The sequence below is a fragment of the Helobdella robusta genome (genome assembly GCF_000326865.2).
Source record: "Helobdella robusta unplaced genomic scaffold HELROscaffold_45, whole genome shotgun sequence".
NCBI classification, from domain to species: domain Eukaryota; kingdom Metazoa; phylum Annelida; class Clitellata; order Rhynchobdellida; family Glossiphoniidae; genus Helobdella; species Helobdella robusta.
This window is the reverse complement of record NW_008705095.1, coordinates 1394136-1417764: the sequence shown is the minus strand read 5'-3', so window position 1 is coordinate 1417764 and position 23629 is coordinate 1394136. Positions and strand designations below refer to the sequence as shown.

General features: G+C 36.0%; 3 protein-coding genes across 3 annotated transcripts in view; 2 read left to right on the top strand and 1 right to left on the bottom strand.

Moving 5' to 3' along the window:
* Positions 1-7473: 7473 nt before the first annotated feature.
* Positions 7474-8239, top strand: HELRODRAFT_178068 (hypothetical protein; the record flags this gene model as incomplete). The annotated part of the gene is made up of 2 exons (XM_009026186.1): positions 7474-7665; positions 7856-8239. The coding sequence occupies 2 exons, from the start codon at positions 7474-7476 to the stop codon at positions 8237-8239; spliced, it is 576 nt and encodes a 191-aa protein (XP_009024434.1).
* A 331-nt stretch (positions 8240-8570) lies between these two features.
* Positions 8571-11845, bottom strand: HELRODRAFT_178067 (hypothetical protein; the record flags this gene model as incomplete). Its single annotated transcript, XM_009026185.1, has 5 exons — positions 8571-8632; positions 9266-9824; positions 10013-10169; positions 10834-11675; positions 11735-11845. 5 exons carry the CDS (start codon positions 11843-11845, stop codon positions 8571-8573), a joined length of 1731 nt encoding a protein of 576 aa, XP_009024433.1.
* A 791-nt stretch (positions 11846-12636) lies between these two features.
* Positions 12637-23629, top strand: part of HELRODRAFT_85381 (hypothetical protein) — a gene marked incomplete at both ends in the record, with an annotated part of 11773 nt that continues 780 nt past the window's right edge. The window contains 8 exons of the mRNA XM_009026038.1: positions 12637-12704; positions 13045-13150; positions 14107-14245; positions 14719-14856; positions 16275-16365; positions 19224-19328; positions 19913-20003; positions 21455-21628. Coding sequence (XP_009024286.1) covers positions 12637-12704; positions 13045-13150; positions 14107-14245; positions 14719-14856; positions 16275-16365; positions 19224-19328; positions 19913-20003; positions 21455-21628 — 912 coding nt within the window. The remainder of the gene's footprint in view (positions 12705-13044; positions 13151-14106; positions 14246-14718; positions 14857-16274; positions 16366-19223; positions 19329-19912; positions 20004-21454; positions 21629-23629) is intronic.

The following is a 23629-nucleotide window of genomic DNA, read 5'->3' as shown; positions in this document are numbered from 1 at the left end:
AAATGTTCAGATCTCAGATGCTAATGTTGAGTTGTGGCTGGTTGTGGTAGTTATGTTACATGACCATCCACATTCCACGAAGATGGCCCTAAATAGGAAGACCATCGTCTCGACTATCGTTGTCCTATTCCTACTCTGGAACCTTCTGTCACTACTCTACTTCATTTCCAGAACATTTGTATATAAGGTGAGGATGGGCGTGTTCTTTTAATTTTAATAAAAATTATTTTTAGTTGAATAAAATATTTAAAAATATTTTTAATTTTCAAGCATTTTCAATAATTAACATAAATAATTGTTATTTCATGCACACACCAAACTAGGTTGCATTGTTATGAGTATATTTTTCTTTTAAATTTAAATAAATAAACAAATAAATGAATAAACAAATAAATAAATAATAGTAATAATAATAATAGAGTGTCACGAATTTGATTGTTGTTTTATTTTATTACACGGTTGTATAAGATTATTATTGTAAGAATTTCATTGTCTGAAAAAATAAAAATAAAAGATAAATAATAAATAAATAAATAAATATTTAATTTGGGATAGATAAACTTTCGAAAAGTAAAACAATCTATTCACAGGAGCAGCTGAATAATAAATATATAATAAGTATTAAAATAACAAATAATATTCTTATATGTGTGTATTGTATATATATGTATGTATGTATTACACAACAATCAAATTAATATGGCTTCAAAGTGTACGAAAACAAAATGTGTGAAATTAGGAAAAGAAAATTTGCAATGCATTCAATGTATGTATGTATGTATGTATGTATGTATGTATGTATGTATAATAATAATATCAATAATTTATATAGCACTAATTAGATAAAATTCAAAAGCGCTCTCACACATTAAACATATCAAAAATCAATAGTTAAAGGATAATACATAATAATAAGCAAAATCAAATACCCAAGACGAAACACAAAAAACAGAGACAATTGATATAAGGTGATAAACAAATATCAAAAATAAAAAATCAACTGTCATGACAATCAAACATTTTGAAATCCAGTGAAAAAAAAGACACATATATAAATCAGCTATTATGGAAAAGACTCTTAACAGACACACACACACACACACACATATATCATAACAAGAGTTTATGTAACGCCAATTAAATAAAATTCAAAAGCAAACTCAACGTTAAACACAACATGAAATATGGATAAATCAATAATCCGACGGTAGATGATAATACATAATAATACGTAAAGTCAGAAATGAAAAACAATAAATAGAAACAACCGATATATAAGATGACTATCTAATAAAAAAAACAAGCATCAATTGGCAAGACAATAAAACCGTTTTTAAATCAAAAGAAATTAAATATATATACACACACACACACACACACACATACATACATCATCTCATAAGAAAACAAAAATGTTTTAAGTTCTTTTTTAAAGCGAGTAATGGACAATCCTGGATCTCTGAGATGGACGGGAAGGCTGTTCCAGACAGTTGGTCCAGAAACCGCAATACTACGTGAACCAATACATAGATTGGCAGTCGGAACTTTTAACAGATTCGCAGAAAACGATCTTAGACTAGACCCATAAGAATCTACTGAGTACCTTTTAAATTTATCCTGTAAGTATGCTGGTGTCAGGCCATTCATTGATTTATGCAACAAGACTGATATCTTGTAGATTATTCTTTTATCAACTGTCAACCAATGCAAACTTTTGATTATGGGCGTCACGTGATCATAGTAAACCACCAACCACTACTTTTGCCATACGATTCTGTAGAGACTGCAATATCGCAGTAGACCTCAGGGGTAATCCATAAAACAAACTATTACAATAATCAATTCGCGAATGGACAAATGCATGAGCCAAAGTCTGCAGTGTGGAAACGTCCAATGAATTGCGAATTTGGTTAATCCTTCTAATCTGTAGCATACAATCTCTAGAGAGCATTTTGAAGTGCTGTTTCATCGACAAGTTTGAATCAAATATGACACCCAAATTCTTTGCCTTATCACAGAATTGAATTACCACGTCATTGACAAAAATTGAATCAGCATCTAATCTGGACAGCTGTTGCCATGTTCCAACAGGCAACAATTTAGTTTTATTTTGATTCAACCTTAAGCCATTTTTCGACATCCATAAATTAACCGCCAACAGACAGTCCACCAGTTTATCCAGCTCAGCCTGAAATGAGCTAGGTGAACCACTGACTATTATCTGAATATCATCTGCAAAGGCATGACTCGAGAAGCCGAATGATTCAATAACCTTAAAGACCTCAGACGTATATAAGAGAAATAGCAATGGTCCAAGAACTGACCCCTGAGGAACACCAAAAATAACTGTGGTAATATCAGATAATTTTCCACCAAACGAAATCTGCTGAGTTCTACCAACAAGATATGACTCCATCCACTCCAAAACCACACCAGAAATACCAAAGTTACAATGCAACCTATCAAGAAGAATTCTGTGATCAACGCAGTCAAAAGCGGAACTCATATCCAAAAACGTAAGGAGTGATATCTTTTGTTGATCCATTGCCATACAAAGTTCAGAATGGACCTGCAATAATGCTGTTTCAGTCGAGTGGTACTGTCTAAATCCGACTGATTGTAGGGTAGCAGATTGTTACACCTTAGATGATCAAGTATTTGTCTAGCAACCATACGTTCAATAATCTTCGAAATAAAATTGAGGTTAGAAATCGGTCTATAGTTATTGATATCTATAGCATCCATACCACTCCTCTTCAGAATAAGAAGCACAATTGCGTGTTTACACGCCTGAGGAAAACGACCAGATTTTAAGCATAAGTTGATCAAAGATGTTAAAAACGGAGTGAACAGGTTAACGTATCTCTTTACAACATCAGTCGGAAAAATATCCTGTTGACATGACTTAGCTGGTGCACTTTGTATCATGCTTGTAACATCATCCTCAGTCACAGCAGTAAATGTTGATAGTTCTTTAAACTGAACCCCAGTTGCGATGACATCCAGCCTTTCTGAGGGCGCCAATCCGTCCTTGACTTTAGATAATTTTTCCACAAAAAAATTCATGAACTGATCTGCAGTTAACCGCTCAGCATCATAGCATATGCTATCCTTATTACCTCTACAAAGGATCTTATCTATTACCCTCCATAGATTCTTAGGATTACCTTTGTTATCATTGACAATGACGGTCCAGTACTGACTGCGTTTAACACCAAATATCCTGGATTTTTCATCTAAAGCTCTTTTCCATTCTTCTCGATGAATAGATTGATGACTCCTTCTAAAAATTCGTTCTTTTTCCTGCATAATCGCTTCAAACGATAACACTCATCATCAAACCATGGGGCAACACGATCCCGTTTAGTCAAGACAGTTCGAACAGGTGCAATTACACCAGCAATTCGTAGAGATTCATTGAGAAACAATTGAAATTCAGCGTCAAGGTTGTCACTTATGCAAGGTCTCGATATCGCGGATTCCAAAAAAACTCTAGTAAAGCCGTCATTGTCCATTCGATTCCAGGATCTGATTTTTTTGCAAATATTAAAAGAGTGGTTACGAGTAATTGACAAAGCTACTCGAATAAAGCCATGGTCAGAATAAACACCACTAGGATGGACCGAACAGTCTATAACTGGAAAATCTACTGAAGTGACCACTAGATCAAGTGTGCCACCAAGAATATGAGTTGGTTCCTTTGTGTGATTGACTAAACAATAATTTTCGAATATATCCCCCAGAGTCGCCGCGTGAGTGTCACTACCTCTTTCAACATGAATGTTGAAATCTCCTGCCAGTACTATCCTAGAATTCAAAACCGTTATACTATCAAGAACAACCGTTAACTCTTTAAAAAACAGCACCGAAGGTTGAACCGAACCCGGTCGATACACAGCCAATAATATAAAATCCTGTCGATCAATAATAAGTTTAACTGCTAAAACCTCAAACGTAGTGACTGTAGGCACAACAATCCGTCTATACTTGCAAGACGGTCCAAGAAATATTATCAAACCTCCATGGAAAGGATCACCAGCCCTAACCGCATCTATAAAACGATAACCCGGAGGCAACGATAATCCCACTGATAGGCTGTCAGAAGATCCATGCCAGGTCTCTGCAACAACAAATATATCCAATCCTTCAGAGATTAAACCAAAAATTACATTAAACTTGGATAATATAGATCTAATGTTTAACAAACCCAAATGAACAGTAAATTTAAGATCATTATCAACAGATAAAGTTTCGTCAGCATCACCATTAACACCACCAAAGCCAACATTATTTCCATCGCCACCAACATAAACCTGACCAAAGCCAACTTTATTTCCATCGCCACCAACATAAACATCATTAACAATATTGATATAACCGTCAACAGATCCAATAAAATCTCCACCAACACCAATATCCCCATCACCATCAACACCACCATCAACACCAACGTCACAATCAACATTTCCAACGACATCAACATCATCATCGTCTACAGCGCCATCGCAACCATCAACACACCCATCAACATCAATATCACCAACAACAGTAACATCAACATCTCTACCACCAACAAAAACCCCACAATCCAGACCACCACAACCAAAATCACCATCCACATTAGCACCAACAACAGAAGAAGCGACATCAACACCACCAACAATATATGCATCACAATCAACACCTCCATCCACATTAATAACACCATCAGCAACAGTAGAAAAACCAAGAACATCAGCATCTAATTTATAATTTTTTCCACTTTTGACATCGCAAAAGTCGATTTCTTTGGTAGTCGTCTTATTCTCAAGTTCCCCAGTTCCCCAGTCACTCGGTATACAAAATCCTGTTTATCTGCTCTATCTTTATCCTTTTCTCTTGCAGTCTCAATCAGTTTTTTACAATCATTTCTCTGCTCCTTTGTCAAGTCATGCCCGACGCTGATCCCCCTCAAATCTTCATCAAGATTCTTCAGATTTGACAAGTTTTCCATAATCAAATTTTTCAAAGACTTAGACTTCAGCCTGACAAGCAGCGGTCTGGTTTTCTCGGTTTTTTTGCCCAGTCTAAACTGTTTAACAACATCAAATTTATCAACTTTGTCCTTTAATATTGTTCCAAGGATACGTGAAATGTTTTCATCATCCTCCCTTCTGCCATCACTAACACTCAGATCAACATTTTCTTTCAATCTAAAGATTATCAAATTGCATGATCTTTCCTCAATTTCACTGATGGACTGAATTGTTTCCTTCGTCTTTATGACCTCCACCTTTAATGCTTGGATACCATCGTTCATGTTAGTTACCTTGTTATTAACCTTCACAACGTTTGCGACTACCACATCCTTCAGGGTATCTGCATAAGATTTCTTCAGATTCTCCTGGAGTGTCGTTATTTTGTCACCAAAGTTATTATCAATTTCACCACTGTCAAGTTTGTCCTGTATATAGTTAACTTGATCACTGATTTTGGCATTGCTCTCCTGTAACTTCCTTATTTCAACAGACATCTCATTCAGTTGACTGTTTAATCTGAATAGTTCAATTTGCCCAATGCAACTGTTGCACATCCATACAAAATTATTAGGTTGCTGGAGCTCCTTCATAGTTGAATCAGACATGCCAATACATCTCCAATGGACAGCTGCTGAGCAACAAAATCTGCAATGTAGTATGTCCTTTGCTCCGGTAACTTTATTACAAGTTTGGCATTTATTTTTCTCAGCCATTATGGTCCTGAAGCGAAAACTTGTTCAAAACAACGAACAACTTTAAAATTTTAACATATGACGCCAAATAAAATTATAATAACTTGTTTTAAATTTAAAGATTTAAAAATTCCAAGAAAAAGCTGAATTTGTAAATTTCCACGAGAAAACCGATAAATCAACAAACGTCAGGAAAGCTAGAAAACGTATGTATGTATGTATGTATGTATGTATGTATGTATTGACATTGACATTTGACATTTTTATTTCATCAAATCAAAACAAAGAAATCAAAGAAATGATATCAATGAAAAGAAAATATGGTTTTCTTGTTACCAGTGACAATTGTAAAAATGAGAGCGTATTTCAAATATTTTAGTGCATGTAAATTCATTCATATTAAAAATCCTAAAAAACCAAAAATGGAATCATAATTATTAAGTAATCAACTCTTTTACATTTTTATCAGAATGTTGTTTGCAATTATTGAAACACAAATAATTGTATGTATGTAGGTAGGTATGTATTTGTATATATATATGTATTATTATTATAATTAATGTTCATTTATATAGCGCTAATTAAATAAAAAATCTCAAAAGCACTCACATAAATAAAACAGCATACGAGTGAATGATTAAAGAAAAATACTAAATGTTAAACCAAAGAAAATAATGTATGTATGTATGTATGTCTGTACGAGCCCATGGTTAAAAACAATTCATTCATTCAATGATCCTCTGTAATCCCTTAAGGGACCGTTGAGGCCGATGGTATTCTTCTATCTCTCCAAAATCCTTTTCTTTCCCTTGCCATTTTCATTGAGCTCAATGTTCCAACCCCCGTCCATTCCGTGATATCATCCATCCACTTCCTCACAGGTCTTCCAACTTTTTTCTTCCAGTCCCTCTTTCTCATCAGTACTTTTTTGATCAGTCTGTCGTCTGTCATTCTGCAGATATGCCCAAAGATACCCAGCTTTCTTTCCTTGACACTTTCATACACAGTTTTTTGTCTTCCAAGTTGTTTTCTTATGGCATCGTTTCTTATCTTTTGTCTCCAACTGATTCCCAGCAACTTTCTATAACAATGCATCTCGAATGCTTCCAGTTTGTCTTTGTCCATACTTTTTTTGGACTACCATCGTGTTATTAGGGTTTTTACGACAGTGTAGCAAGCTCCTGTCAACCATTCCTTTCTATCCGGACTTTGGACCGGCACCTGATATTACTGGACCGCAACTCAGGTGGTGGAGTGTGGTTTTCTGTCTGGATTTGCTCCCATAGCCTTTCCCATGAACAGGTATGCCGCAAGGCAGCGGAGGTTTGAAGTCAGAGTTTTCCTTCTCCTAGGTAAATAGCCGACCAAGGCTAACGAACTTCACCTGCCCGAAGCCCGAAGCAACTGGTTATGGCGCCAGTTATTCACCTTCGCCCCTTCTCCTGTTAGTTTAAACAGATCTGCCGCGTGAAGGCTAGGAGTTGGGCTTGGTTGTCAGAGGCTCTTTGAGACGCTTGCCATATGGGAGCATTTTATAGATGATGGGAGCTTATCCCCTTCACCACCCCCGGCATTAACAACCATTCAGAACCAAAACGAACTTAAAAACAATAGCCACTAAAATCTATCATTTTCTTCCCTGCTCGCACTATTTAATATTGGTTTTTTGGTCTTGCAGAGAAGGGCATTTGGCATTATTTTTAAGAATACAAAAAATATTAAATTTCTGTAAAATTATTGAAATATTTTGTTTAACATAAATTATGCCATTAAAGTCGCCTGAAATTTCAACGATTTTGACGCCAACAGTGTTAATAAAATGTGTGTTCTTGTCAATAGGGCCGAACGTTTCGATGCAGACAGGGATAAAAATTTTTGTATCATTCTTCAATTCCTTATATTTGTTATTTTTAAAATCAGCTGCTTTTATGGCAGCCGACCCTGATTCTATAGATGTATGATTAATGTATCTTTCTGCTAATGTGTGAGGGAAAGTGACGTCCCAAGTCAGGCAAAGTCCTTGAGACTATGGAACCAATGTATATCTATCAAGTCTAAAATTACTATCAGGGATCAAACCTGCCGATTCTTTGATGGCGGGAATATTTGCTTTCTGAAACAAACGAAACAAATAATCATTCATAGCAGTATGACGAGCCTGCCTGCCTGAGCCGAGCTTACATGAAAGTTCGTTTTAACCCAGCGGACAAACATTTGTCCCACACAGGCATGTATATTTGGAAAGCAATTGGCAAACCATGCCTCAACCCCAAACTCAATCTGATTGACGCAGCGTCTAGCTTTATACCACAGGCAGTAATTGGTATTGCTCTCAGCCATGCTAAGTTTATTTCGCTCTTTACCGCCATCAACCTGGCTTTATTCTGTGGAGAATTGCTGGAATTCTCTAACGAGGAAACTATTTCAACAAGATGTGGTCCATTCCATTTTTTCTGGGAGCACACATCAATGCTAACTGTATCACCGTACATGGAGTGCCAATTTGCTTATGTTTCCAGTCTCAACTGATCTTCGTAAACGACCTCTGCTGGTAACAGCATGTTTTGAAGGGTTATTGTTGCCGCAGCAGAAGATAAAAAAAAATGGTGCCAGATTAGCCACGACGCCCAACCCTAATCCACCCATACTTATTGGCAAAGTGGCCGGCGCCATCCATTTTCATCGAAAAAATTATTAAAAATTGACTTTATGGTATCGCAGTCAAATTGATCAGGGATTTGTTTTGACGGGCTCGGGGTAGTTCTTAGAAAATATGAAAGTTTAGAGTAAATGCTCCTTGAGTCAGTAGGGCGAGGGCATCATGTTTGCCGATATGGGCCATTTTGGATATGACATACTTCTACTCGTCGTGTTTCTTGGCCCAGAAATCGTCGTGGTATCTACCCCTAAAAATAATGGCACCTAAAAATTAATTCGTACTTATGTTTTATTAATTTTGTGTGGTAGATTAGGTGATATAATTGAATTTGTGGTAATTTCACACTTATTGATATTAAGTTTAAGTTCGAATTAGCAGCTACTATTGATGATATGTTCCAAATCATCGAACAAGATATCGATGCTACCACCAAGCGCAATATCATCTAAATACGCTACCTCAAATTTTGACTTAAACGATTTGATTAACGGGTCAATCGATAATGAGAAAAGGAGAGGTCCCTAAGGATCTCCCTGCTGCACACTCTCAGCTGAAAAAACAGTGTTATTGCCGAACGAAAGAAATGAGTTTAAGTCATAGGCCAAAAAACAAAAATTGTATATCTTTAGGATACGATTCTTTACGCATATTAACATGTGGTCTCGACGATGTGTGTTGAAAGCGTTAGAAAAATCGAGTTTCAGAAAGCCTTCGCCTGAACTCATATTGTTCACAAATCGTCGGACAGCGTGAATTGCTCCCTCCGCATCGCTACTAACTCCAACCCCCACTTGTTGTGGTCTAAGGATTGGGGATATTTTTTTTAACAACCAGCAGGGCGCATTTTGCAGCCCAACGTCTCCGCATACAACCAACAGCGATTGGCCTTATTCCACCATCCTTCTTGGCCAATGCCTCCAACCTCCTTTCAAAAAAACGTGGCACCACTTCAGGGGGCCAGGCACTACTCAGAAGCAGGTTAACAAAGAACGTGATGGCGCCAACGACCTCTTTTGTCTCCACTTTATCGCGAGTTAGATCTCTCAAATGTTGTGGCGTAAATCCTTCTCTTCCTCCGGAAGTTCCTTTCGGAAATTTGCTGAAATGTAACTGACACACTTGCAGTTTTTTTTTATCAGGGCTGGGCTTCCTATCAGGGGGAGCCGCGGGGTGCTTGGCTTGAAGGGCACTCAGTGTCTCAGTCGAGTTAGGAGCCCTGTTGTTATCCTGTTCTATCTTGCTTTTTATCAACGCATTCGGATTAGGTTTTCGTACCCTATCTTTTTTATCTTTTTGTCCCTCATCAACCGACCTTGTGATTTCCTCAATAGAAGCCTTGGCAAATGTATCCAGCCTTGAATTTATTTTAACCGATATTGTGGTTTCTACCTCCCCTGTGTTTTTTACGGAGGACCACTCGTGGATGGAACAACAACTTCGACCAAGCTTAAACATCTAAAGAGTGGTCACAGATATTTTTTAATATATTCGTTAAGATTTGACCAAATTTAATTTTTGATTGTTTGGGTATGTGATCAATTTAGACGGAAATAGGCGCTCTTGTTAAAAAACTTGTCAACGAGCGTGAATTTATCTCTATCATTCACTGATGATTTCAAATTTTTACCGTCAACGCTTGTGACCGAGATGTTGCCAACGCGACCACTCAATGACTTCCGTACGGCAGCTGAGGGCAGCTTCTTCAATGACCCCAAACATTTGGACCCTCTCACCTTCCTTCCGTGCCTGATAAACCTGCCATCTTGTCTAAACTTGAAATGTTTAGAACAAACATGACAACTGGTGAGAGTGGGTGGATTAGACACAAAACTTTGATTTGACATAAATGGTGCTGTAACAATATATATGGAGAAATTTGGAGCAGTTTGAAATATTTTAAAGAGTTAACAAGACATAGAGGCAGAGAGAATTACTTATTCAATAGAGTCGAAAATACTTGGAACTCATTGCCAGATGAACTTGTTGAGGCACAATCAATGAACAAATTTAAAGCCGGCATTGATTGTTGGATGAACAACAATCAATCAACGAATCAGCTATCGATTGAAAATAAAAATTTATTTGATGAATAGTCAACGTTAGTTGATATTGAATGACCGAAAATGGAGAATGTTGATTTTGAAGAATTAATAATAAGTTTATTGGTATGGAGAATTTATATAGCGCCCCTCTAAGTAAAACTCAGAGGCGCTGTTCGAGAAGCTGCCGGTCAAAAAAGTGATGTTTGAGTCGTTTTTGGAACATGTCTCTTTCATCCATACTATCAACGACATCATCGGGCAGTTTATTCCAAACCTCCGCTGCAGCCACGGAGAAACGACGCCGTCCATAATTTTCTGTCCTGAACCTAGGAACAACGAGTTTTTTTTTGGCAGAGGATCTGAGTTTTCGCCCCCGGCAGCCGTAGGGACAGGCACGATCAGCTGTTTTATTGTTTGCAAACCATTCTTCAAATTTCTTTAATTCATTTTTTATCAGAATGATTTCACTTTGTATATTTTTTGATGCGTAAAAGATGTTTGTGGTGTCAGCAGCATACATAAGGTTCTTGTTGAAGTACACAAATTCTGAATGCAGTATGACAATCATCATCATTTTCCGAACGAGTTGCTGATTTTTAACCACAGGAAAGACAGAAATGTATTTGACGTCAAATCGCTGGAAATGTTCTTCAACTGTCGCCTTGATGCAAGTCCAAATGTTGCCCAGATACACAACTGCTCTTTTCTCAACTCCTTTCACTTTGAATTTTCCTCCACTGTCATTGAGTTTACTTATTGTTCTGTTAATCCTTGGAGGAAAATCTTTTTTACGTTTTGCAAATTCATTATAATTATTTTTTAACGAATTGTTTATTATTTTGTAATTAAGTGGTGTTTTTTTAATAATTTTATTATCATTTATTTTGTAATTAAGAGGTATTTCTTTAATAGTTTTATTATCATTAATTGAGGATAACTCATGAAATTCACTTCCATAATTCTCAGTCTGCAACAATTTCACATTAGAACCGGTGATTTTTTCAGATATGTTTTCGAGTTTGTTGTGTAACTGTGAGACTGCCATATAATTTTTATTCAATTTTTTATTCAGTTTCATTAAATGTTCACTAATTGACTTAGAAGAATCCTTAGCTAGTCTAATAGGAACTCGGTCAATGTTGAAAACAGAATAAATTGGAATTAATTCAGACAGTTTGTTATCAAAAATGTACTTTACCAAATCAACTAACTCACATAACTTGTCCAATTTCAAGTTTCCTCGTGCTTTAAACATCAGTTTATCCTTTTTAATATTTTCAATTTCAATAATTAATGTTTTTTCCCATTATCCAATTCACCAACAGTAAACAATTCAGAGGCCTCGTTAATAAAACAATTATCGTTAATATAACCGTTATTTTTGAACAGAAACTGCAAAATTTCGCTAACGCAAACACGTCTACCAGCCGCCATGCTGAGAGCATAGACGATAATTCACGGACGTAAATTAGTATACAAGTTTGTGAATGTCTGCAAAACCGTGAAAAAGTGAAAATTTTAAACAGAAATAAGAGAATTCAATTACAAAATAAAATACTAATTTTAATATAACGTAAAGGTTGCAATGTGCCACAACTATTTTAAAAAAATTCAAGCTCAAAAAACTACACTACACTCCACACACACACATGCACACACCATACACACACACACACCACTCGCATACATACAACTCAACAGGATGACGACGTAGATTTGCAGAACAAAAAGTTGATGGAGCTGGTTGAGGAACTGAGGGAGAAGGCTCTATTACAAAGCATGACGAACGATCGACTCATACTCAGCTTCCAAGACGTCATCAACAAACTCAACAAGCTCAAAGACCCCTCTAACAATACCCTTCTCACCGATTTCCAAGGTATTGATTTCCAATGTTGTTTTTTCATGTTATTATTGATGCTGTTTTTTGTGTGTCTTTTTGACAATTGTAATGACAATTATTGACAATTATAATGACTGTTCGGCTGTAATCTTCAGTTCTGTTGCATTTACATTCTATTTGTAATAATCACGTCACACGAACGTCGGTCCGACCTTCCTCCTTTTCCACCACGTCCCACCAGCTTTCCAACAAAACCATGCAGACGTTGTGATTACTTTTGCCATTATTGTTATTTATTATTATTTTTATTACTACCATTATTGACATTGTTGGGGTTGATGTTACCTCGACAGCAACAGTGGAGCACCGGAAAGCAGCTGACGTCATCCCCGTCCTAGTCATGGCGTGCAACAGACCTTCAGTCAATCTCATCATCAACAGGCTTCTATTGTAAATCTGTTTGTTTGTTTTTTATTTGTCTGTTTGCCTGTCCAGCAGTTATTTTGCATAGTTCCATCCAATTAATGCTTGTTTGTTTGTTTGTTTGTTTGTTTGTTTGTTTGTTTGTTTGTTTGTTTGTTTGTTTGTTTGTTTGTTTGTTTGTTTGTTTGTTTGTTTGTTTGTTTGTTTGTTTGTTTGTTTGTTTGTTTGTTTGTTTGTTTGTTCAGCATTTGTCACATGAACATGTTTTCTCTTTTCTCAACACGAAATATATTTTGCTGGCTAAATTTACTTTTGGTTGTGATGAATTGATTCGCTAAAGATAGTGCACGACCTTGACCCTCGTCAGGTTGCGACCTTCACTGAACTTTCCAGTAATCGTGTCGCAGGATTGTTCGTCGCAGCCGACCACCGATGTCATCAAGTCGTTCGGCGACAAGATCGTCTTCATGCAAGTCAGTCACCGTCCTACAACTCTCCTCAGCTCTCTTTCTTCTTCTTCTCCTCCCATCTAATTGTTCTTATCATTTTTAGCTACTCAGTCATTTAATTATTCATTATAAATAATCAGGAAATAATTACTAATACTGAGAAAGTCTGCTAATCTTAAAGAGGCATCCAGTTCAGTGCAGTTGAGTAGCTGATATGCTCTTTAAAATATAAATGAGTCAGTGCAATTAATTATAATTTAATTGCATCAAATAATTGTTTATGATAATAATTATTTGGTGTAATTCAACGTATAAACAATCAAGTTTTACTCTTTAATGTAATTAATTATTGGTGTCATGTCATTGCTTGTTGAAGCTTGTAGTTTGTTTTGTTTATAAATTGGTCTGCTTCTATAATTTTGCTGGGCAGGTTGCTGTGAAAACAAAAACAATTGCCACTGAGAGGTGTTGTTGATGATGACGACGATGATGACGATGGCAGTGATAATGGCGGTGCATTTAATAATTGTTTGCATATTTGTTTTCATATTTGTTTATGTTTTATTGACGAGCTAACTGGTTAACTGTTACAGTTGTGCGTGCGTGTGTGTGTGTGTGTGTGTGTGTGTGTGTGTGTGTGTGTGTGTGTATGTATGTGTGTGTGTGGTGTTTGTGTGTGTGTGTGTATGTCCACCAAAAATGAGCTTCAGCTTTAGAAGCAGTTATGATGAAACTAATGATAGTACTTGTGACATTAACTGGACTTTTCTTCATTAGTTGTGTGCTGTTCAACACCTAAAAATTTCAAATGTACAATTCAAAGTTAATTCTTCATTACCTGAACGATAAATTTCAACTTGTGCTTATAATGTTTACCCACAATAACATCAACACTGAGAAAGGATGTTGATATTATGTTGATATCATTATCGTCAGATTCTGAGATTCTGATTTTTTAAAGGCCTAAAAAAAACGAACAGCAGCCGGACCTGAGCGACTTCAAGCTGCCACAGAGGCAGGACCACATGCAGGGCTACTACAAGATCGCTCGCCACTACAGGTGGGCCCTCAACCAGGTCTTCAGGAAGTTCAAGTACAAATCCGTCATCATCGTCGAAGGTTATTATTATTATTTATTATTATTATTATTCCTCTGCTCTTCATCATCTTCTTCTCTGATGATTTGTCAGATGGATATGTATCATAGATATGTGTCATTTGTATGATGTATCATTTATATGTATCATTGATATCATCGTTTATACGTATTTGTCAGATGGATATGTATGAATGAATGTTGGCCAACAGACAAACATCATCGTCACCATCATGTATAAGCATAAGCATTAGCTTAACACACTAATATAATGTGAAGTCAAGTTTGCTGATAGGTCGAACACATAGTAACACACACTACAATACAAATGATACATACAAGTGATACATACAGGTGATGCATAAAAGTGATACATACAAGTGGTACATATTAGTGATGCATACAAGTGATACATACAAGTTATACACACAAGTGATACATACAAGTGATACATACAAGTGATACACGCAAATGATACATATGAATGATACTACAGATGACCTCGAAATATCAGACGACTTCTTTGAATTCTTCAGTGCATCATACATCATCTTGAAGTCCGATCCGACCTTGTGGTGTGTCTCCGCCTGGAACGACAATGGCAAGGATGGACTCGTTGATGAGGACGGTGGAGGTGAGGCGATGTTGTTGTTTGTTTGTATCTATGTTGATGTTGTTTGTATCTATGTTGGTGTTGCTTGTATTTATGTCGATATTGCTTATATCTATGTTGATATTGTTTGTATCTGTGTTAACGTTTGTTTGTATCTATATTGATGTTGTTTGTATCTATGTTGATGTTGTTTGTATCTATGTCGATGTTATTTGTATCTATGTTGATGTTTTTGCATCAATGTTGATATTGTTTGTATTTGTGTTGGCGTTTGTTTGTATCCTCTGTTGATGTTGCTTGTCTATATAGGAATGTGCATCGGAAAGGCCATGTACCTTCCAGTTATACCATCGTACGCTTCTTCACAATATTTAAAAAGAAATTGTAGAACTTCTCTTTGGTTATAATTCTTGGGTCATTTTTTACATTTTTTAACTCAACTTATCTAACTCAAGTGGAAATAAAACGTCAGTCTCTGAATAACTGCTTCGTGGTACACCTCTCAAGCCTGTGGCATTCTCATTAGTTCGTTCACGTCATTAGGCCGAGAAGCAGCGAGTTAACTTTAAAACGACCGCACCTTCCTCCAACCGACCCACCACCACCACACAGCCGTTCCTGCTCGTGGCTGCCACAACAAGTTCAAGATGCTACACGTTCTTAACCTTACGAAATATTCACTTCACTTCTCACGATGATCATCATCATCAGTTCTACTCTAGACTGCATCCCGTTCGATTTCTCCTTTCTCTCTCTCTCTTTCTCTCTCTCTTTCTCTCTCTTTTCCTCTCCTCCTTCTTTCTCTCTCTCTAACAAAACTAATAAAAACAATGTGAGGGGTGGGGTGGAGGTTTAGGTTGAACTTTGATAATTTTTGTTTATATCGTAATATTAAGCTCTTTGTCAAATAAAAATAATAAACTAATGAACTTTGGACGCATAGTCATGTAATTTTACAAATATTCACACAAACATACAAACAAACATGCATGCATGCAGGCATACAAACATACATACATACATACATACATACATACATACATACATACATACATACATACATGCTTACATGCATACATACTTGCATACATACTTACATGCATACATGCACATATAGATATACAAACATGCACACATACAAAAAACGCGCATTGTATATAAACATCACACACACACACATCCTAGCACAAATTTACACATCTCTACTCAAGCCCAGGTGCCCGCTTATTTACACAAAAGATATTTTTCATCTTGATAATTCAAACTTTCCATGTACCAAAAAATTATTTTCTTATGTTATTGCAATATTTATTATTTGGTTATTATTATTATTATTATTTATATTATTTATTTTATATTGTTTGTTTGTTTGTTTGTTTGTTTGTTTGTTTGTTTGTTTGTTTACAATCACATGTGAGTTGGTTGATTGCACGTTGCAGACCTGCTGTACAGGACGGATTTCTTCCCGGGCCTTGGCTGGATGATGACCGCTGACGTCTGGTCCGAACTCGAACCCAAGTGGCCTATCACGTGGGTCATGATGATGGTGGTGATGATGATGAGGTGATTGTGATGATATTGATGTTGATGATGATGAGGGTGATGATGTTGATGATGAGGGTGATGATGATGTTGATGATGAGGGTGATGATGATGTTGATGATGAGAATGATGAGGAGGAGGATGTTGATGATGAGAAGGATGATGTTGTTGATGATGATGAGGAGGAGGAGGAGGATGATGTTGATGATGATGAAGAGGGTGATGATTGGGGTGATGACGAGGTGTGCCAACATTAAAATGATGATGTGGATGGTGATGTCAGGCGTAGGGGTGCAGTACTGGTAAGTAGTTGAGGGGATGTTTGGTTTCCCGTTGTTGTGTTTTAAGAGTTGGAATGTATATCAGCAAGCCGATGAAATATTAGAAAACAACTAATGAATGACTGATTGGTTGATGAGGGTTGGCTGGGACATTTTTGTATCCACTAATATTTCACGACAGTATGAAAAATGAATACAGGTGCAAAGCAGAATCAGCCCTGCTTTTCCTGCTTCTCTATGGTTGACTCCAGAATATATGAGCAAATTTTCAAAATAACAAAACAAATAATAAAATATTATATATCGAATAGATACGAGTGTTCATAAAAATAAATATATTAACATATACAGACATACATACATACATACATACATACATACATACATACATACATTCATACATACATTTGGGAATTGTGATGGACTTCCGTATGACAGTGGGTCCACAAGTCAGTCTATTGGTTAAAAAATGTATGTTCCAACAACGTCAGTTAAGTCAAGCCACAAAATCGGTAGATAGAGATACAATGACATTATTAGTACATGCTTTCGTTGACTCTAGATTGGATTATTGTAACAGTCTTCTATATGGTATAGCTGATAAACTGTTGTCTAAACTTCAGATGGTTCAGAATCAGGCTGCTAGAATGCTATACCGCAAATTAAAATTTGATCGTGCATCACCAATTCTAAAGGAGTTGCATTGGCTGCGTGTTAAACAAAGAATCACGTTCAAGTTGGGTGTTATGGTATTTAAAAGTTTAAATGGTCTGGCTCCGAAATATTCAGAAGTAAATGTATTAGAGTTTCATCTATATCATCACATGGGCGTTTAAGGTCTGCTGATTCAAACTCGCTGTATGTTAGAGATCGGAATCTGAAAACACAGATAGAGATTTTGCAGTTGTTGGGTCTGTTTTTTGGAACAGCCTACCTATCGAATTACGTGTATCTGGGTTATCATTAGCTTAGTTTAGAAAACGTCTAAGGACATACCTTACCTTAGTGATCTCCACCGATGATGACTTTGCTTTCAACATGCTTTATACGAGGAGAGCGCTGATGAGAAGCAATTATAATTGGCGCTATATAAATACAAATTTTGATTTGATACATACACATAAATATATACATATATACTTCTCATTTAAAAGTTGATGAGGCTGTTGCGTTGACAGCAATCATTTTGAAATAATGATAATGTTGTAAACTTTGAATGCTCTTAACTGCCAACACCAAAAGTCTCTAAATTTCCAACACCAGTGTTGTAGCTTCCAACGATCGTCAAGTGTTCGTTATTTCGTCAGTTCAAGATTTCTGATAGATGAACGCAACTGCTTCAAACGCAAACCTTGTTGAACGTTTATTTGAACATCAATAGCAATAGAAACACTAAGCTAATCCAAGTAACTACATAAATCGCATTTACGACTTCTCTTCAAACCTAGCTATTGACTTTGCTATAACCTCTTTACATACAAGGGATTCTTGAAGACCAAAGATTACAAATATAGCAAAGATAACGAGAAATCAAGATAACAAATAATATAGCGCAGTTTGACCATTGCCGCGATTATAACAGTAATAATAATTTATCTCATATTATGTATTAAGGACATTATCATATTTGCATGCTGCAGAAATTTTTTTTTCAAAAATTTTAAAATGTCTTCAGCAGGTTATATTGATTATATTGAATGAAAAATGTGTAATCGATGAAGCAAATAATTACATGCACAAATAAATTATTGATGAGGTTTATGCTTGTTGTTCTGCTTGCTTGCACGTGTTCTGCTCAGTCTTCGTCGTTATGCTTAAAATGGCAGTGAAAAGAAAAATAAATTTTAAACTCTCTTCATGAATCAACAACATGTTAAATGCTTGTTTTCAGATACAACTAGAACTACGACATGTTAGATGCTTGTTTTCAGATACAACTAGAACTACAACATGTTAAATGCTTGTTTTCAGATACAACTAGAACTACGACATGTTAGATGCTTGTTTTCAGATACAACTAGAACTACAGCATGTTAGATGCTTGTTTTCAGATACAACTAGAACTACGACATGTTAGATGCTTGTTTTCAGATACAACTAGAACTACAGCATGTTAGATGCTTGTTTTCAGATACAACTAGATACAACTTTTTTGTGAAAGAGTTTAGCCGAAACCGTATTTTTAAGAATCGTTGATACTGTCAGTTGGTTCTTGACTGCCAGTTCTTCAGTGTGATTGTTCAAGAATTGTCTGTCTGCTTTTGGTCGGTTTGTTTGATTTTTCAGTCCCTGTTTATCTCTCTGTCTGTCTGTTGGTTTGTCTGTCTTTTGGTTTTTTTGTTTGTTTATATGGCTCTATTTCCCTGTTTGATTATTTGTGGGGTTCGTTTATCATTTTTGATTGAGATTTTGCTGTTATTGTTCAAAAATGGCTAGTGCATAAATGATTTAGTCTAATATTTTTCATTAATTTAATAATTGATGTTATAATGTTACGTTTGTTCATTTTTTAATTTATTTTTTTAATTAAGTAAGTAACTAATTAATCACTTAATGACCCGGAAGGTTTTGGGATGATTGGATGAGGAATCCAGAACAGAGGAAGGGGCGAGCGTGCATACGACCGGAGGTTCCAAGAACCAGCACCTTTGGCAAGATTGGAGTCAGCAAGTTGGTCATCACCAAAGATTAAATAAACGTTTATCTAACATTCGCCAAATATTCATCAAACATTCACCATACATTCACAAAAAGTTCTTCAAATATTCATCAAACATTCATCAATCGTCCAACAAAAATTAAATCTATTTAATTTTAATTAAATTTATAATTAAAATTTAATTTATAATTAAAAATTAAAAAAAGTTGTTGATGTTACAAAAATATCCTTAATTGAAGTTCATAAATATCCCAATTTAACCAACCATCTGTTACTCATTTACTAGCTATGTAGCAGATGTGTGTGGTGAATTTTGCTCTTTGAACTTTTTTTTTACCTTCCTAAAGTTGTTGTTCCAATGTGCATAGTTTTCATTGTTTTTATAACACGTCGTTTGATTGTAAACGTGTCCAGTTCCTTTATTTCATTTCTTCCTCCCTTCGCTTAATATCAAATTCTCTCAATTTCAAAATGAAACTCCAACCAATTTAAAATTTTGATCGAATTCAGCGTACCTTTTCATCTCATTGCACCATCTCATCCAACTCGCCATAATCTTCATCGTATCAGCACATCACCAAACAACAATTTGCAGAGGCCAATATTTTGACAAGCATCTCAAGTACATCAAACATTTCAAGAAGTTTGTCCGTTTCACGGAGTTGGATCTCTCCTATCTATTAAAAGTTCATTCTTTTCATCCTTATCATATTTTCTTATTGGGAATTTGCGTTTGAATTTTTAATTACGTACGCTTGAAAGTTTGAGGTGTGTTTGAGAATCATTAGCAACTAGCAGGTAAAAAGTTTGAAATATTTACAACCAGTTTTTAACAATAAATGAATAAATTTTAATTGAACGACAAGTTTTTAGGTTTTAAAAATTTTAACGTTTTTTATTTATCACTAGTGATATAACACTTACTCGTGTGTGTGTAGTGTTCAATTGTTTGCTGCTTAGAAACAGAGCCATGTTTTGTGTATTTGTATATGTTATTCTTACATACATATGCCTTAAACTGTTTAACAATTGAAAATGAATGGGTACACACTCAATGACACACACGCGCTCACGCCCGCACGGTTATTGATGATGTTTCATTCATTAAAAGAACTAAGAAGCGTATTTAATTGTTTATTATTGAATTTTATTAATCATTATTTTTAAAATAAGTTTTTCAAGCTGCTAAGTCTCAGTTACAATCATCCAATAGGATTGGCTTGGTGTAATCACGCTGCTATGGAAGTCATTCTCCCCTTGTCATAGCCATCCCTTGTTGCATCATATGAAAATTTATTTTGTGGGTGATGCAATGATGAGCTTTGCAGAGCTGGCTGACATTTTTCTTGCTTGCAATTAATTCTGAGATTCAAAATGTTAAAATAATGAGCGGGGTTATACTTAATTCTATAAAAAAAATGTAAAATAAAATCGTTGATGAATTGAATTTTCTTGCTTTTTTTTATTATTTCGTTTTATGATGCTTTTTTGTTTTTCTTGTAATAATCTTTTTCTAAAATAGTGTGTCCTCCACATCTGGAGCGCACCAAATCAAGCTTCAACATGAAATCTCTTAACATATTATCTTAAAACCTAACTGGTCTGATAAGCCCACATGTATATGAAGTGATGATGTGATGGTGTGCGGTCCATTTTCTAACGTTTGATAGTTCGAAGAAACTTAACAAGCGAACAAGAACTTAAGTAACGAATGCTCCATCTTTCTTGTGAGTTAATAGCGAAACAAAACTATCCAACGCTAGAAACCCGGTAGATTTCATAAATTACTGCATTAATTATAGTCTTTTACCAGTATGTTTATGTATATATATATATATATGTTGGAAGGAGACCATATGAATTCTACCAAATTGTTGGCATCATATTTTATACAGTACTGTATGAATTCTACCGAGTTGTTGGCATTAATTAATGCCAACAATTCGGTAGCATTCATACAATACTGTATAAAATATGGTAATGCCAACAATTGCGTAGAATTCGTGTATATATATATATATTTATATATATATATATATATTTATTATTTATTTATATATATATATGTTTATATACTCAAATTTACCTTGTGTTAGCGTAGATTTAATTGTATTAATTGATTATCATCGACGAGCAGGAGAATTATGATGGGCTGTTCACAGGCCAGGTCTACTCGTCACATCTGATAAATTTCAACGACCTGGATGATGTCGCTTCGCTAGCCAAGCAGGCATCGTGCCGCATCGAGTACAATGATGAGAAAGAGTTCATCGTCATCGCTAAGAAACTTTCCATCATGGACGACTTCAAGGTTCTTCACTTCCCGCATTTAATCTCTCTTACTGTATCTCCAACATTGGATGTATCTGCTATATTTCCTCTGTCTGTTGTATCTGTTGCATTTCTTATGTTCGTTGTATATGTTGTATGTACTTTATCTGTTACATTTGTTATACTTGTTGTATTTGTTATGTTTCTTTTGTTTTCTGTGTTCCTTGTATAATACATTTAAAAACAGGCAGTGGCAACTGCAATGACGAAAGCATCAGATAGGTTAATGAAGGAAATGGAATTTGATGTGAGTTCGAGGAAAATGTTCAAAGTAGTAAAGCAGTCAATGAGGGATAGGAAAGATGTTATAGGGAATGGATGTGTTTGGGATGGATCTGGCAAGTTGTGCATAGATGAGGAGGAAAAAGCTCAGGTGTGGAAAGCTCATATGGAAAGGTTGATGAATGAAGAGAATGAGTGGGATGGAGATGTGGAATCCGCGGTCACACACGGACCTATAGAGAAGGTGACGATGGAGGAAGTAGAGAAAGCAGTTAGAGAAATGAAACTAGGTAAGGCAACAGGGGTTTCGGAAGTGGCGGCAGAACATATAAAAGCGAGTGGGGTGATAGGAATTGAAGTTATGATGAGAATTGCTAACAGTATGTTTGATGATGAAGGTATACCTGAGGATTGGCGACACAGTGTGTTGGTGCCGTTGTATAAGGGCAAAGGAGATGTGAGAGATTGTGGGTCATATAGGGATGTGAAATTACTAGAGCACGGAATGAAGGTAGTGGAGAGGGTGCTTGAGAGGAGGTTGAGAAGTATGGTGACAGTTAATGAAATGCAGTGTGGGTTTATGCCTGGTAGGGGAACGGTGGATGCGTTGTTCATGGTGAGAATGTTGCAGGAGAATTATAGAAAGAAGAAACGAAGATTGTACATGTGTTTTGTGGATCTAGAAAAGGCTTTTGATCGAGTACCGAGGAAGGTCATTGAATGGGCGTTGAGGAAGAAAGGAGTGAATGAGAGACTTGTTAAAGCTGTGATGCAGCTGTATGAAGGGGCTAAGACAAAGGTGAGGGTTGGAAGGGGGATGTCGGACGCTTTTAGTGTTAAGGTAGGAGTGCATCAAGGATCAGTGTTATCACCGTTTCTGTTTGCAATTGTGATGGATGTTGTGTGTGGAAACATAATGGAGGGGTTGTTATTTGAGATTTTGTATGCAGATGATTTAGTCTTGATGGCTGATAGCATGGAAGAATTGCAGTTAAAATTTGACAGATGGAAAAGTGTTATTGAAAAGAAAGGATTAAAAGTTAATATTGGTAAGACGAAGGTAATGGTGAGTGGGGAAGGTGGGGAGCGAGTGATAAAAAAATTCTAACTGTCGTTCATGGATATATATATATATATATATATATATATATATATATATATATATATATATATATATATATTCATGGTATATTGCCTTTTTAATGAAGGTCTAAAGTTCAATTCTTTTTAATAAATAGAGCTCTAAGTTTATGCAGAGCAAGAGTTAATGATAAATTCTCTGGCATTGTATCCCAAGCAGTGTGCTCCAATGTAGTGTCTTAATATAGTTATTTATTATTTTCACCGATTTATTATTTTAAAAGTTAATATTGGTAAGACGAAGGTAATGGTGAGTGGGGAAGGTGGGGAGCGAGTGATAAGTAAAATAGACCCCTGTGGGGTATGTGATAGGAGAGTGAAGGCTAACTCAGTATTGTGTATAGGATGTCAGAAATGGGTGCATAAGAGATGTAGTGGTGTGAGGGGGGCACTGAAAAAGGTGGAAGGCACGTTCAAATGTAAGAAATGTGTTCATGGTGTGATTAATAGGACGGACGCAAGGACGGGGTTGAGTGGTGGTATTGAAAGAGTGGAAAGCTTTGTTTACTTAGGGGATAAGCTGAATGCGGATGGAGGATGTTTGAGCGCAGTTACGGCTAGAGTTCGTGTGGGATGGATGAAATTTAGGGAACTGGGTGGGGTATTGTGGGAAAGAAAT